We start from the raw sequence: 15,177 nt of genomic DNA, 5'->3' as shown, positions 1-15,177 counted from the left end.
TGCTATATCTGGTTTGCCAAAAAATGTTTTTGGGCTTATATTTGTGTGTATACGTATGTGCTTGGGTGCCTACTGCATCAGAAAGTCTGTTTGTGTGCATGTTTTGCAGTGTATATCTGCTAAACGAAAGCTTTTCACTTCGAGCGAGAGTTTCTCTGTGCTTTCACACTTTTCTTTCACCAAATCGAGGCTCCCTCTGTTCTATTTGTCTTTGTTTTGCTGTGTTGTCGGTCTATTTATATCCGGTCTAACAACCCCCACAGCCTGGCTAGATGAATTTATAATAAGCACTTAGGGTGCTCTGCTATCCAAGGGTGCTTGGGGGTTCTGGGAATGAGTTGAAAGAAAAGTCTGGTTTGCTATTTTAGTACTTCCTTCTTATTTGGCAACTTTTTTGATACAATGACACATGAAAATTGTGGAAAGCACATAAATTTTCTCTTTTCAAATGACGTAGTTGTTTTTGTCCATTGCATCTCTTACTAATTGGCTTCTTTGTGATATATTACAGTGACTTTGCTTCATCTTTTACCCTTTGAGTGAATCGGCTTTTGTAAAATTGTAAGAAAAGCTGTTTTTATAATTAAATTAGTTTGAAATGTCTTTGTGTGTATATTTATGAGGGTTAGGACAGTGTGTGTGTGGTTAGTGAATGAGGCGTGAAAGATAGTATGTTTTAATGCTTTAATTTCTGGAGGGGGAAAGGAAAAAATTAGACCAGTGTTGGACAAGTAGCCCCACAGCAACTTTCTATCTGACTCTTTGTAATCCCTTTCCCCACTACAGAAATATGCACACACCCAACTGCAGAGCATGAGCACACACAGGAAATGTCTCTGGTTGTCAACAAATGCTAAATCCTGCAGTGACAGTCATGTCTGTAAATCCCCTAAACTTCCTGGATACTACTGTTGAACAAAGTCCTCTACCATTCTACGTTTAGGGGTCTGCATTACAGAAAGGAGAGACCGAATACCAGAGAAAAGTAGAGAAAGCAGACTTTTAACCTAATTACTGCTTCATCTTGCTTTGTATATTTATTCATGTATTCATAAATTGTGGTCTAACCTGGGTAGTTTGTGCCCTGCGCCCTTGGAAAGCAGGGCACGGTGCAGCCGGGATGCCAAGGCCTGCCAAGCCTTCAGACAGGCAGTGGGAGCGTCGGCAGGGGAGCGTAAATGCTCCATACCCGCCACCATCCTCCTCGGTTGGAGACATCAACCCCTCCTCCCCTTCTCCATCTCCATCACACTCGGCTTCTCTGCGGGTTTTAGCATAGCGGCTCCTCTGCCCCCTGAGGCCAGGACTCTGGCTGCACAGATGGTCCAGAGACGATGCCCTTTCAGCTGAGCCAGGAATATGAACAGGTGGTTATTGCAGGGCAGTGCGTGTATTTGTGTGTGTGAGCAAGGTGAGGTTAATGTATTCTGATTACTCTCAGTTACTTTCAGATTACTTTGCCACTTTTGATGTGTAAATCAACCTTCTCCATGTGTGTCTGTGTCTTTCTGTAAATCTGTATGATTTTGGTAAGAAGGCATGAATGTGTGTGTGCGTGTGCAACCAGCCCATCTATTATTCTGAGCTAGCTGACCACCTGGGGCAGCGCTTAGACCTTCAAGTTACCAGCTACCGCCTGCTGTCGCAGTGAACTCCAGCAGCTCCTGCACAGTGCCAGTTAAGCTAACAACCCTGTGATCAACGGAACTACTGCAACTGATGGATGGCAGCTAACCTTCAATCAGTAGATTTTCTCAAATCATTTCTCTCTACTCTGTTAGTGCCTGCAATTTTTTCCCACCTCCATCCCCCTCATCACTTGCAAACGAATCAAATCAACACTCTTGCACACATGCACAGATATACACACATACAGTATATGAACATTTCACATGTCATACATCAGTCACCATTTTCCTGGACAGCCACAGTGGTAACTATAGACTAAAAGTAAAGAGTAAAATCCATAAACCCTAAAAACCTGTCTGTGCCCTAACAATGGTAGTCTTTTTAATTATGAAACATATGCTTTTGCATGAGAAAATTGGACATGTGTGGGTTTACAATAAACTGATTACACAACATTAGTTGTGTGTCTACCATCCTCACCTGCACTGCCTCGGGGGCGTGCAAACTGCTCCTCCTCCTCTTCTTCTCCTCCATCTATTATCTCCTCAGTGCTGGTCAGATGCTCCTGGCTCAGGTCAGACAGAGAGAACTCCAGGCTGTCTTCTCTCCACATGTCCGCTGACTTGGACCGCTTCTTTTTAAAACTCCCTCCTTCTCGTGGACCCTCAGTCATTCGCTGGAGGTACCTTTCCTCTCCCATAATGTCTCCCTCGCCCTCCCCCTCCCCCATTGAGTCCTCACCACCATCCTGGGCGACGGTGTCTGCCTCTGAGGTTTCAGGAGTTGGTGTGGCCAAGGTGTCGTCATCGTTTTGATAGGACTCCGGCCTCATTGTCATAGCGACACGCTGTGTCCAGTGAGGGTTGATGCCAAAGTCTCCGAACGCATCTGTTGCGTTGAAAGGTTCCAGCCCGTTCTCTGCTAAGGATTGTGGGATGCTAGGGGTGCTGGAGGAGCGAGTTGAGGCTTCAGAGTTTCTGTGTTCCTGTTTCACTGAAGAAGAGTGCCGGGAACGCCGGGTGATTGGCTGCTTGCTGGACAGACGGAGTGACCGGGACGTGTGCTTACGGGAGAGATGTCCCGTCACATCGCCGTGGAAACCACTGTCCCCATTCTGGCTCTCCACATTTCCCATAATTCAACTGTGGATTAAGGAAGAGGTGTCTGTGAAACATATTTATATACTTATAACTGTTCCCATTGCCACTTTCTAACTAACTAATTTCGGCTATGACTAATTCTTGATAGTTTCTAAAATAGTGATGTAAGTGTTTTATAACTACTTATTGGTCTGGGCCACATCTGTAATTTATAACTAACATCTGTATTCATTAACTGGCACACTGATCACCTGAGCTCATACCAAACTGAACAAGAGTGTTATCTATATTTATGTTTATTAAGTTCATCAACCTCATACCAAGGCACTTGTGTAAAAGGGGGTCGTGTGCCAGATCCCTCTTATGTTTGAAATGGAAAGTAGAGTATTAAATTTAATAGCAACTGCACAAATTTAAAACAAAAACATGCATCAAGTGCAGCTGTTTTTAAATGATTCGACCGGTAAGCCAGTGGCTTTTTGCGAAGTCAGGCAAACCGAATAGAAGAACACACAGCAACTTCTAAGCATGACCAAAACTAGTTGAAACTTTTCAAAGAAATTAGAAAAATAAAAACTATATTTGCATCATTTTAGTTACTTACTTTAGTTACCTTAATGCTAGTACTAGCAAATTACAGTATGTATGTGGCAGCAACTATCAAAATCTGTTAAATACTGATTCTTGGTCAGATTCTTAGTCTTTGATCAGAAATATCTTTTGTCACTACCCCCCTGAAATTAGTTTTTTACTATTGCGATTTTAAACACTGTTTTTACATCATTACCTTATTGTAGCCCTTGCCCTTTAATGGCATTGTCATGTTTACTCTCCAAACTCTAAACCAGGTCAATTTCTGTGCTGGATGAATGAGTTTGCAACATTTGATGGGCCATTAACTAACAGTGGTACATCAAAGGTATCCAGGATCTGTTTGAATGCCTTGTATGAGTTGCGCTGTCAGGCAAATGATCACAGGGATCACATATTTGGTTTTATTTGGTAATTTTTAGGACAACACCCTCAAATAGGGCAGCACAGGGACAAAAACATTTATTAAAAATGTATTTAGGGCATAAACACAGCTAACATTTTACAGAGACTTCCTAAGGGTTTTCTGGTGTTGTCCCATTTAAGTATTCCTAAAGCATAAAAAATTTAATTCAGTTTTTAGCGACTACAAAGACATCTAAAATTTAAAATGAAAACTCCTTTTCTCATACTTTCGAAAGCTACATTTCAGTTTAAGTAAATCTACATTTTGATGAATTTAAGTCTTCAAAACTGCACAGCTGATCCCAGACATTGATGAATGGCGATGGTTGACATGAGGATGGATGGCCCAATCCTTTTTGCAGCACTTCTCTCCCTCAGTGGTGTTAAAGTTATTCATTAGTTATATTCCCAGAACAGTTAAAACCATCCAAGAAATCCGTTTTAACCACGTTCTGCTGTTTATAAAGTTATTTGAGCATCCTGCTTCACCTCATGCTCTCTGTTATATAAGCACGTAGAGCTGCTGAGTCAACTGCTGTCAGATCAGTTGGCCCTCTAGTGAGTCACACATCATCAAACCCACACCATCAGGTTCTCAGTGTGGGCTCAAACTGCAGCGACAGACTGATAAAAATCTCTTCTAACAAAAAATTATTGAATCTAGTATTGAGTATTAAAGCCTGTAGGAATGATTCTTTTCAGTTGTTTCTAAATATATAATATAATATGTAAATATATTTTAAAAAAATAAACATGTAAATATATTTACAAAATAAACTGGTAGGATTTTACAGTTCAGTACAAAATCAAATTACTTATGGAGATTTTTGCAGTGATGGGAGAACTGCGGTTACCTGTGTTTAAGCAGCCGCATCACCAGCTTCTCCACATCAGCGCGGTGTCATCTTATATTGACCGCATGATCCTCCACACATCCTCAAATGGTGGTGTCAGTTTGCCCTGAGAGGAACAAGAGGAGAGAGAAGTGTTTCAGTGCAGCTCTCACAACTTCAAAGTGACCCGATGTGTCAAACGCACACAGAGGAAGAGAGAGGCAGACAAGACGAGAACTGGAAGGTGCTTCTAAAAACTACTGCGGAGGATCTGCCAGGTACGTCACATGAAGCTGGTGAAGTTAAGTTGAAAGAAAAGTGTGTCAAGCACACTAGAGAGGGACCCTATAGGATAAGACACAGCACACGGGATGAAAGAGAATAAAAGACACTGTGGTCAGTAAGCCTGGAGTTAAAATAATGCAGAGAGGCAAGTAAAAACAGCAAACAAACAAGAAACACACATTTAAATGGACACATATACAAACTCACAGATCATCAGAAACAAAGCACAGAGGTATTGTCTGAGCCTTAGGGGGGAACAAAACTCACAAACAACCGCAGTTTCTTTGAACTGCACCCTGAAACTCATTGCCAACTGAAAACCATGCAGGCAAGTATGGGCATGTGCACAAAACATTTTGGGAAAACACCCCTTGTTTCCCTGCAGACAAAGAGATGCGCACGCACACACACGCTGACGGTAAAATGTCAGAAGATAAAAGCAGCTACAGAGCTTGATTTTCTGCTTAAGACTCAATTAAATGCTTGCCAACACGACCTAATTTTTCCTAATACCGGTGCCTGAGCTGCTTAGAGTAGACCTTGATGTGCCATAATGTGCTATGTGTAGTGTGAAGGTATGTAAGTACAAGCATGCACATATTTTTAGTTCACAACCAGATCAAAATGTAGTTCGTACGTAGAACGAGGCAGATGTAACTGATGCTCCTTGTCAGTCGGCATTCAGGGGCCCCTTGGCAGCCTCGCTGGGAGACTAACTGCTGCCCTCAAAGCTGCAAACACTATTCAATCCTATTGTCAGATTTGTTTGTGTTCTGATAAGCCCATAAGCAGGAACATAATGGAAGAGAAATCATTTCATTCTCATGCAAAAAAATCTATTGCAAAGCAGATGTCAATCAGCACAGAGTCTGTTTAGATCCTGCACATCTGGTGAGTAATTTTAACTAGCCATTTCAGAATGCACAAGACGCATTTGTTCCCTAAGGTCTAAACTTTGACAACAGCTGCCGCTGCTGTTGTTATTGATCTTAATCTGATAACACTGTCAATTTGTTTACTTTCTCGGGCAGAAACACAATAAGTCAACCATGTTACAGTTCTAGGGAAATGAGAGTAGTAGAGTAGAGAAAAGGAGAAGTAGAAAAGGACAATAAGAGAAGTGAAGGTCAGGCAAATGCATGGAAACCATTTACAGAGTTTGGTTTGCTGGTCAAGTCCGACTTTGCACCACGCCAGTATGCGTGTTCGTGTATTTAAACTTAGCCACTGCCGCACATTTCGCCCCAGCTGTGGGAAGCAATTACATAAGCAAAACTTGACCCCGATACTTCTTCTCCCCTGCCTCTCACTCCCCCCTTTATTTCTCATCCCTCCTCCATCCCATCCGGCCTGATGAGAATTATCCCCAAAAAAGGAAAACAAAAAACAAAACTGAAAAACAGAAACACACATTATATAATGCACACACAATGCTTGACAGGTGCAGGATATTTAATTTGGATCTAGGCCTGCTCTACTTTTGAAATCTGGCATCAGTAAACTAACAAGACTTAATACCTCAAATGATTTATAGCTTTATAATACATACATAGCCGGTGAATGGAAAGCAGTATAATCCACTAATAAAAAAAACATGTTTTACTACAGAGAACTCATGGCTGCATCACTATTGCCAAGCCATATAGTTCATCTATACGACTATCTGTCTGAATTCAGTGTAGTGGAGGTGAAAAACACACGCACACACAGGGCAAACAAACAAAACAATCCTGTCTGACACAACACAGGGGACATCAAACCACTGCCTTTCCTCTGGCGGTGTACAGTCTAAAGTGTTCAGTCTCTTCGTTTTTCCACTCTCCGTGCCCCGCAGCAAGGCAATGGAGGAGGGAGAAGGGTAACGAGGAGAGAGAAGGCGGGATCTCTGCTAAACCCACATAGAGCTGAGAGGTGAGGCGAGGCTGGGGGCGAAACACATATGAAGGGAAGGCGCTGAGGTTGGTGTAGGCACAGCAGGGGAGGGTGAAAAAAACATATTGGGGAACGGTGCTATGAATAGAAGTTTGATATGGAAAAGTGAGAAAACAGGGGGGGGGGAAGAAACGCAGAGAGAGAGAGAGAGAGCGAGAGAGGAGAGATAGATAGTGAGACATTGGGGGGGGTCCTATTGTTGCTAAGCTTTAAGTGGATAAGTAGACATGTGCTCTGGCTGCCTCTCTTCAGGCTTAATTGAGGGAGCCGAGACAAAAGGGGAAACATAATTATTCGCTCTCTTTCCCTCGGTCTCCCGTTTCTCGCTCTCATTCTCGCAGTATATTAACACATTGAGAGAGTGTATTAACACAATGGCCTGCGCAACAGCAGCCAAAGCATCATTACCATGCAGACGTGCCCACTCACAGACGAACGCACAAACACACTGAGAGGGACAAAGAACAATGTTGATGAAGATTCCGTATTGGTTAAATGTCTTACTAAAAACACAACTCTACACAAATTAAACTCCCTTCGCTTAGAAGACTTTATATACTCAATTTATATTTGATTTTTATTTACTGAATTTATCACTCAACAACATTTGTAAGTGGCAGATCTGCTGTTTTACAAGCACAGAGGGGGAAGCTCTACTTTCTGAGACACAGAATCAGAGACAGTGCTGAGCATCGTACTGGGACTGGATGCGCCACTTAACCATACTGTCAGAAACAACTCTGTACTGGAGCTGTCAAACTCATATTGCCACATTGACGCAGTTGCGTTAGAAAGGCACTCAACACCTATGGGCTCTCACGTCTATCACCTAATGCATGACACACACGCAAACAGGTAGTTTTATGCAGAATACACTACAATAGTACAAAGGAAGACATGTTTCCAGTCACACACACACACGCACACACACACACACACACACACCTGCACAATCCCAAGAGAAATGTGAGCAGGTTTTCCAACTCACACACATGCTCTCACACTCTTTGGAAAAATACCAAAGGCCTGTCAGAACAGCCATGGAGCAGGCACACCCTACTTCCCCACCGCCAATCTTTTCATCTCTGCACCTGTCTCACAGCTCCGCCCTACATGACACACGGCTCAGGATTCAAACCGCACATGACGTGTATGCGCGCTACTGTACATGACTGTATTGTGAATGAAGCCAAACAAAACCTGTCTCATTGCTTTTTCAAGTCTGTCATAGTCTAGACGGCATGCTGGAGTGCCTGTTGAAATGAAATTATGAAATCTCTCAAGTACCTTTATTACATGCCTTTCTTCTGCATAATAGACAACTTCAAGACCCCCAATCAGAAATGTACCTGCTTTTGCAACATATTACTAAACCTTGTGGTCTTGAATTTTGCTTTTGCTATTAAAAATTAGGTGTAGTTATTATTAGCTGTTAGTCACAGTTTATAACACAACAGGAGCAATGACTAATGACTTGTGATAATTCTCAAGGGACCCACACTAGTTGAAGTTTTTTCTCTGGCTACCTAATAAATGGTCAAAGAATATAGTCCCACCCTAAAGGAAACATTAAAGGTAACAGTAGTGTCCAGTCTAGACGCTGCCGTAACCAGAGAAGCGCTCGGCTTGACTAATCTCTCTGACCCTTTTCTGCACCCTCGAACCACGACCACGACCACGACCCCGACCCCCACCAAGCCTCAAAACACATGACGCAGTCACCGGACTCACCCTTCCCTTAGGCCCTTTCCCGCACCTTTCACATTCCTCAAATGGTTACCATATACCCCCCTCCCTCAGAGCAGAGAATGAAGTCGCTGAGGTTAACACTCTTGGGGGTAAACAAAGGAATTTCTGGATGGGGGCAAACTTCATTCCAAGTCAAAATAGACTACCGCAGGAATTCTGGGACAAGGTTTTATCAGTGTCTCCATGCTCCCCGATTTTGCATACACACCTGCAAACATGCATGCATTTACACTGGGGTTTCCTTGTTGTTGTTTACACCAAGCAAACCTGCTTTGAAAGATAGCAAACACACCATGAATAACATGTGAATTAGGACTAGGTGCAGGGAGACTCAATGGTCTGAACAAATAAGGATCGGGGACTTATTTGTGAGTGCATGTGTGTATGTGCACACCTTGGCATGTGCATTGTTCACATTTGAGGAGAAACTATATCTATCCAATGTCAAGATAACAGTCACATATGCTCTGGAAACATCCTATTGTGGAGACGGGAGCGCACACTCCACTGCACTCCCACAGTCTCTGTGAGACGGGACTGTCTGAGACATCACTGGTAGAATTCCCTGGAAGAGGGAGATTAGCTTCTTATTCATCCTTTCGGGATCTGACAAGACACGCGCCACCTCCCCCCCTTCTCTCAGCTTAAACACACACATGCACATACACAAACAGCGTGCCTGCAAGCGTGAGTCTCGGCTGCTGCTTAAATCAAACATTAATTTCTTTTAACTGTTGAGAGACAAATCATAATTCCTTCCTGAAGAGCGGCTTTCATTCTCAAGCCACAGAGGAGGGCAAAGCATAAAAATGACAGAACAAAGTGGAGTGGGAGGAAATGAGATGATTGTTATTCATTTACTGTGGCCCCCAATATTTGTCATCTCCTAACAGAGAAGTGGAGGGAAAAAAAGTCAAGATTTTGGATTGTGTAGTGGAGAAGCAAATTCAATGCCAGTTCCTGTTCAAAAGCATGTGCCAGAGAGGGAAGAAGCCAAGCTAAACTAAATAAAAAAATAAATAAAGATAGTAGTTTAAAAACAGGGGGGATGATAGTTATGTAGTGCAGTATATCATCTGCAAAATTACACATATAATAGATTTTATATTTATATTATATATTTTCTGTGTGACATCTGAGGATCAAGTGGAAAAGATGAAGGGCAGTGGAATTCAGTTTCAGTCACTTCACTCCACTTTACTCCTCAAGTGTCACTAACTTCATTAAATAGGCTCCTCCGTCTTTCTAGGGGCTTACACTGTACGCTCCTTAACTCAGATTTCAGCTGACTGTCTCTGCAGCACGGTGCAGTCAGGGATTACCATATTTTAAAGAAAATCCTTCTAGCACAAGTCCTCCATTGAGCGAGAGGCCCGGGAGAGTCAATGAGCGTGTGTAGCTTTTGACGCTCCGTTCTGTGGATGCTGCTGCTGAGTGCAGACTCAGCAATCCATGAGTTTCTGTATGTATTCATAGACAGGAAAGCCCATAGATTTAAATGACCCATTATGCTCTTTCAAGATACATATTTTAATGTGCGGCTTTTACAGCGGATAATCAGAGAGATCAAGGTGTGTAAGCCTAAACTAACTCCATCTAGGACTTGAAATCCTCTTGTTTAGAGAGTACAACCATACAGTGCAGCAGGTTACATGACAAACCGCAAACTAAAGATGGCTTTTTCTTTAAAGTTAATGAATCTCCTTTTTGCCAGTGCTCAATCAACGCTCGCTCATTCTTCCTGAGGAAATAGTGATTGCGCAGACAATCGCCTTGCAGTCATCGAAACCAACCAACTGAATATTCATGTAGTGATTTGCTGCTCCACATATGTGAGTGGCAGTAAAAGAAGTGTTGTTTAATTATCCAGGAGGAGTGGGACAAGACGTTGACTGTGCTCCAGATTCAGCTGGTAACCGTAGAAACCCTGCGGGGCAAGACGCAGCCTGGGGGAGGAGCGGCTGGGAGTGATAGAGAAAGACGTTAAAAAGAAAAAGAGCATTGTGAGGACGTGGCAACGGATTTGTATTTCTCGAAATGACACGTGGACAACTACAGACATGCAGATGGAAAAATCAAGCATAGTAGCATGTGCATTTTTAGACCTGTACATCTGGAGTTTTATTAAACAGCAGAAAGCTGTGTCATCCATAGCCAATATTAGTGTGGTTTCCATCTGTCCATGTCAATCAAGCATCAATATATGATAGCGATTCCCTTGGTAATGGCGAAAAACTATAAACTGGAACCACGAGGAAGGCTAACTTTAGACTAACTTATTCATTAATTCAAAATTTTCTGATTTATCTGTTGTGTTTCATCTATATCCTGTTTACCACTTTATAGTCTGTTTTATCACCATTGCACTTGGAATCCTGTCTGGTTTGTGTTGTGGATGCCTGTGTTGTGATTATATTGTGACATGCAAGTTGTCTTGTTCTCTCTCAACTTGGCTGACATGGCAATAAAGTAAACAAGTGGGATGGGACATACTTCCGTAAAGAGCTGAAAAGCCTAAAATAACAGAGTAGTACTATGGCTTGTTGCTGGTTCATCTTGAAAAGGGAATTCCTTCCCATTACTTTTTCCCTTAACTATTGTGGGAAGTTTTTTTTCTTTTCTAATACTATAAGCATTGTGAATAAAATTGATTTCATGTTTTATTGTGAGTAGTATATTGTTGGAAATCTGCTTCAATGTGTCCATCCCATCCTGTAAACAAGTACCCTAGGTAGTAAATGTATTTGGCCAAGTTTAAACATACTTAATGTAGGAACCGCATATTGTCAGAGACAGACACGCACAGACACCTGCAGACAAACACAGACAGGTGTGAACGGAGCCAAATTGATGGGTAATATACCTCAGATTCCGCTCTGTGCAGGCTGAAGGGACAGCAAAATAACAGGGTGGATGAGTGAGTGAGAGAGAGGGATGAGAGGGTTTTAGGCAAAGGTAGACTGATTGAGGTGGGAGGTTGAGACAGGGGGATGGGATGAGAGGGGCAAGAGGGTCTGAAAAAAAAAATAATGGTGCTGAAAGGGGGATGAGAGGCTGTTAGAGCGTTGGGGAGCTGGTAGAATCGAGTGTGGGGCCACAGGTAGAAAGATGAATGATGTGTGCTGAGGTGGAAGGAGACATGAGAGGTAAAGAAGTGGAGTGGTGCTGATAGGTCCTAAGGGGCTGATAGAGATAGATGTTGTGTCAGTTCAAAGTAGGGCAGATGTGAACAGGCCCCCCGTTTGTTGTCAGTAACGATATGACTGCAGTAAGACAATCTGGAGAGCTATTGAAGAGGTTATTGTCCGTGTTTATGTGTTTGTAGGTGTGACCAGTGTGTGTGTTGTCTGCAAGGAAACAGAGATTTTTGAGGGGAAATACATATGTACTTATTAATAAAAAATAGCTGGAAATGTGTTAAGAAAATATTTGTGATTCAGGCTATATTTTTGTTGAAAAAGATATTTGCACACAAATAATGTGATTATTATGATTACCCATATTATTGTAATAGTTTAATTAAGTTGTTAATATATGGCTGATAGTAACTGCTCATCTCCAATAATCCAGGTTTAAATTAGCTGTTTAATAGCTGAGTTAACACTGTGTGATAGGAAATAGAAATATAAGAGGAAAATTGGAGGGACTATTTTTTCAGTCACACAGCACAGAAAGAAAATCCATGCTGTAAGCTTGCCCAAAGTAAATTGAAATAACAATTATTCACCTGGATAGAGTTATAAGCTTATTCTGATTCCAAACTTGACAAAGATTAGGGTTTAAATCTTGCCACAATTCAATATGCAGGTATTATCTTACTCTGGTTTTAATCAAACTGTTAGAGTAATGCAAAGACAGTTAATGAAACACAAAGCAGCACTTCTATCACTTTATTAATTAAGATTTCTGCTGAGGCTCTGCAAATCTTTTGTAGTACTACCTTAGTAATCATCACCAGGGAGCAAGAGAGAGGCTTTGGCATGACCGCAAAAGGACAGGCAAAGGGGGGAAGAAAAAGTGGAGAGGGTTAGCGAAGAAAGAAGACAAAAGAGAAAGGAAATGAAAGATTAAGGGTGGAGGAGTAGAGGAGATACTGGGGCAAACCATGGTGGTATGAAGCTTACAGAGGTATTAGTGGTAAGCAGGTAGGGCAAAGCAAAAAATTCAGTGGAAGAGGAACGGGCAACACAAAGGTGCACTGGGGGGGGGGGGGGGGGGGGGGTAAGGGGAAGTTATCTTACTACAGCCCCGCACCTGAGTCAACAGCAGTGCTTGCAAACAAAGCACCCCCTTGAAGAAGAGACAGGAGACAATGTGCTGCAGTGAGGGATGTGGGTAAGAAATGTTAAGCAAGAATGTGAAAGACAAACAGCTGCTTACTGTGCTGTGTCTCTGCCTTTAAAGGCCAATAGAGGAGACAGACATACACTACTAGGAGGGTTTAATATAATGTAAGATTAATATTAAACCTTGTTAATAATGCTAAAAAAGGCCAAAAACTAGCTATTGATAGACATATGATGCACTTTAAATATCTATACATTTATAGTCAATTTATAGTTCATGTCAGATGGAATACACACAGAATGTACAAATTTGCATCACATACTGTACTTTTCACATTATCATATTTGTTGGCCTACTGTTTACCAAGAAAAACAACCCTCCCTTTACCTACTTCTGCATTTGTGCATCACACACACACACACACATCCTTGCACACAGTACGGTTTGACTGATTCAGAGAATGAGAGTGGACCTACGCCCAGACTATTGCATCATTGGTCTGCAGATTTCAACGACAACAAACCGCTTCAGCAATCTTAGCACACACTAGGTCAGTTTCCCACACAGACATTAGCTGAGGTCTAAACTAAATTAAAACTCAGAGGAGATTAGGGTTGAAATGAATGAATATTTTCATTAATTTATCAGTTTTTTAGTCAGCAAAATAGCAAAAAATCACAACTTCCCAAAGACCAATGTGATATCAAATTGCTTGTTTTGTCCACTGCCTCAGCACTAATAAAAACATCCACATATATCTTTTAAATCTAGGTTCAACTCTTTTCAACAAACCAAGGCCCTGTATATACTGTATCAGACACTTTTGAACATTATATTGACTTTAACTTAATAACACACAGCACAGTACAGCAATATTTAAGTGCTCAAATTTTTAGTTGCACCATAGTACCACAAACAAATGTTATAAAGCTAGAAAAATATAAGGAAGCAAGTAAAGAGTTACATCAAATTAACATTGTTGTTGTGATCAACATAAGGCAAATGACCACCATTTAAACTCAAATTGATATAGGTACGATACTCCAAATAAGACTCCACTCACATTGCTATCATGCAGGATATCAGCCAATGTTTAAAAGACGTCTCGTGGCAAAAACACCACTATCAGTGGGACAAGAATGTCAACAACATGTTAGCAATGAGGCGTCTCTTCAGTAGATGGGGTTGGATCTAGGTCAATGGGTCCATTTCCTGGGAGTTGAGCTCTTGTGCGGACTCGAGCTGGAGGTTATTGTTTAGGCTCTGAGTGGCTACGGTGAATAGAGACTCCCCTCTCAGTGCATTAGTGACCTGTATAAGCTCCACACGACTTACTGACATCTGAGTGCAGGCCTGAGGGGAGAGGACAAAGGCAATCTGACCACACGTATGCACACACATTCACGTGCCTAAAAGCTAACGCACAAAAAGACAAAAACAAAAGCACACAGTCTAATAGAAACCGTATACAGCACTCACCACAGGGTTTTTTTTATCCTCACAGAAACTCAATCCAAAGAGCAAAAATCTATCCATGCAGCTCTGCCTGTAAGCCTCCATGCTTTTGTCAACACCCCCCACATGCATATTTGCACATGCACACACTTACAAATGCACACACAGGCTTTCGAGACCGCCTTGTACGATCCCGCTGCATCACTTCCAGGTCAACAAGCACGAACGTGAAGTGTGACTATGTGATGAGCACTGAGTAGCAGGTCAGCATTCTCTTTATGCAACTAATGTAATCTGGGGGTTGAAGGAAATGAGGAAGATAGGAGAGGAGAAGAAAGGAGAGACAAGGGCCAAGTTGCCTGTTTCCTCTGCTTTACTCAGTCACGTGGATGTAAACTTGGACAGAACAACACACTCAAAACACACAAAGTAGGGGGTGTAAAGATTTCCAAGCTGAGATAAAAAAAGAGGATATCCCAGGAAGGCCAAATCTCCCCAGTGCAAACAAAGCATAAAGACAATCTTTGAAGACATTCTCTGCTCTCCCACAGTAATTCCTCCCTTAAATCCCTACTCAGCACTTCACACACAAATATATTTCCACTCTCTCACTCTGAAGTCTTTTACACCAGCATCCTGTTCAGGTAACATCTCCAGTCTTGTCTCAAAACACGCTTCCCTTTTTCCACTAAACCACATTAACTAGCACCTTTTCAAATTGTTGTTCGTTGGAATGATCAGCTTGTTTGCACTGCACACATCCTTTGTTTGTTAATCACTCAGTAAACAAACCTGTTCATAGTCACCTTTCTTTGCTATTTCTTCTGCTACTCTTCGGGAATTGAGGGCAAGATCTAACCTTCTGTGTATCAAATAAGATGTAGATGCATACAGGCATACACACACACACA

The 15,177-nt window shown here is 42.0% G+C and overlaps 1 protein-coding gene across 1 annotated transcript in view; it reads right to left on the bottom strand.

Moving 5' to 3' along the window:
• The window catches only part of tiam1a (TIAM Rac1 associated GEF 1a), a 54,171-nt gene that overhangs the window by 34,395 nt on the left and 4,599 nt on the right, over positions 1 to 15,177 (bottom strand). Inside the window, exons 2-4 of the mRNA XM_035667017.1 lie at positions 4,580 to 4,685; positions 2,110 to 2,771; positions 1,069 to 1,346 (exon numbers count right to left, since the gene is read on the bottom strand). Of these exons, the coding sequence (XP_035522910.1) occupies positions 1,069 to 1,346; positions 2,110 to 2,764 (933 nt within the window). The 5' untranslated portion in view covers positions 2,765 to 2,771; positions 4,580 to 4,685. The remainder of the gene's footprint in view (positions 1 to 1,068; positions 1,347 to 2,109; positions 2,772 to 4,579; positions 4,686 to 15,177) is intronic.

Source organism: Morone saxatilis, unplaced genomic scaffold, assembly GCF_004916995.1.
Source record: "Morone saxatilis isolate NCDOM2014 unplaced genomic scaffold, NCSU_SB_2.0 Contig20, whole genome shotgun sequence".
NCBI classification, from domain to species: Eukaryota; Metazoa; Chordata; class Actinopteri; family Moronidae; genus Morone; species Morone saxatilis.
Note: the sequence above shows the minus strand (reverse complement) of the source record. Positions and strands in the feature narration are given on the sequence as shown.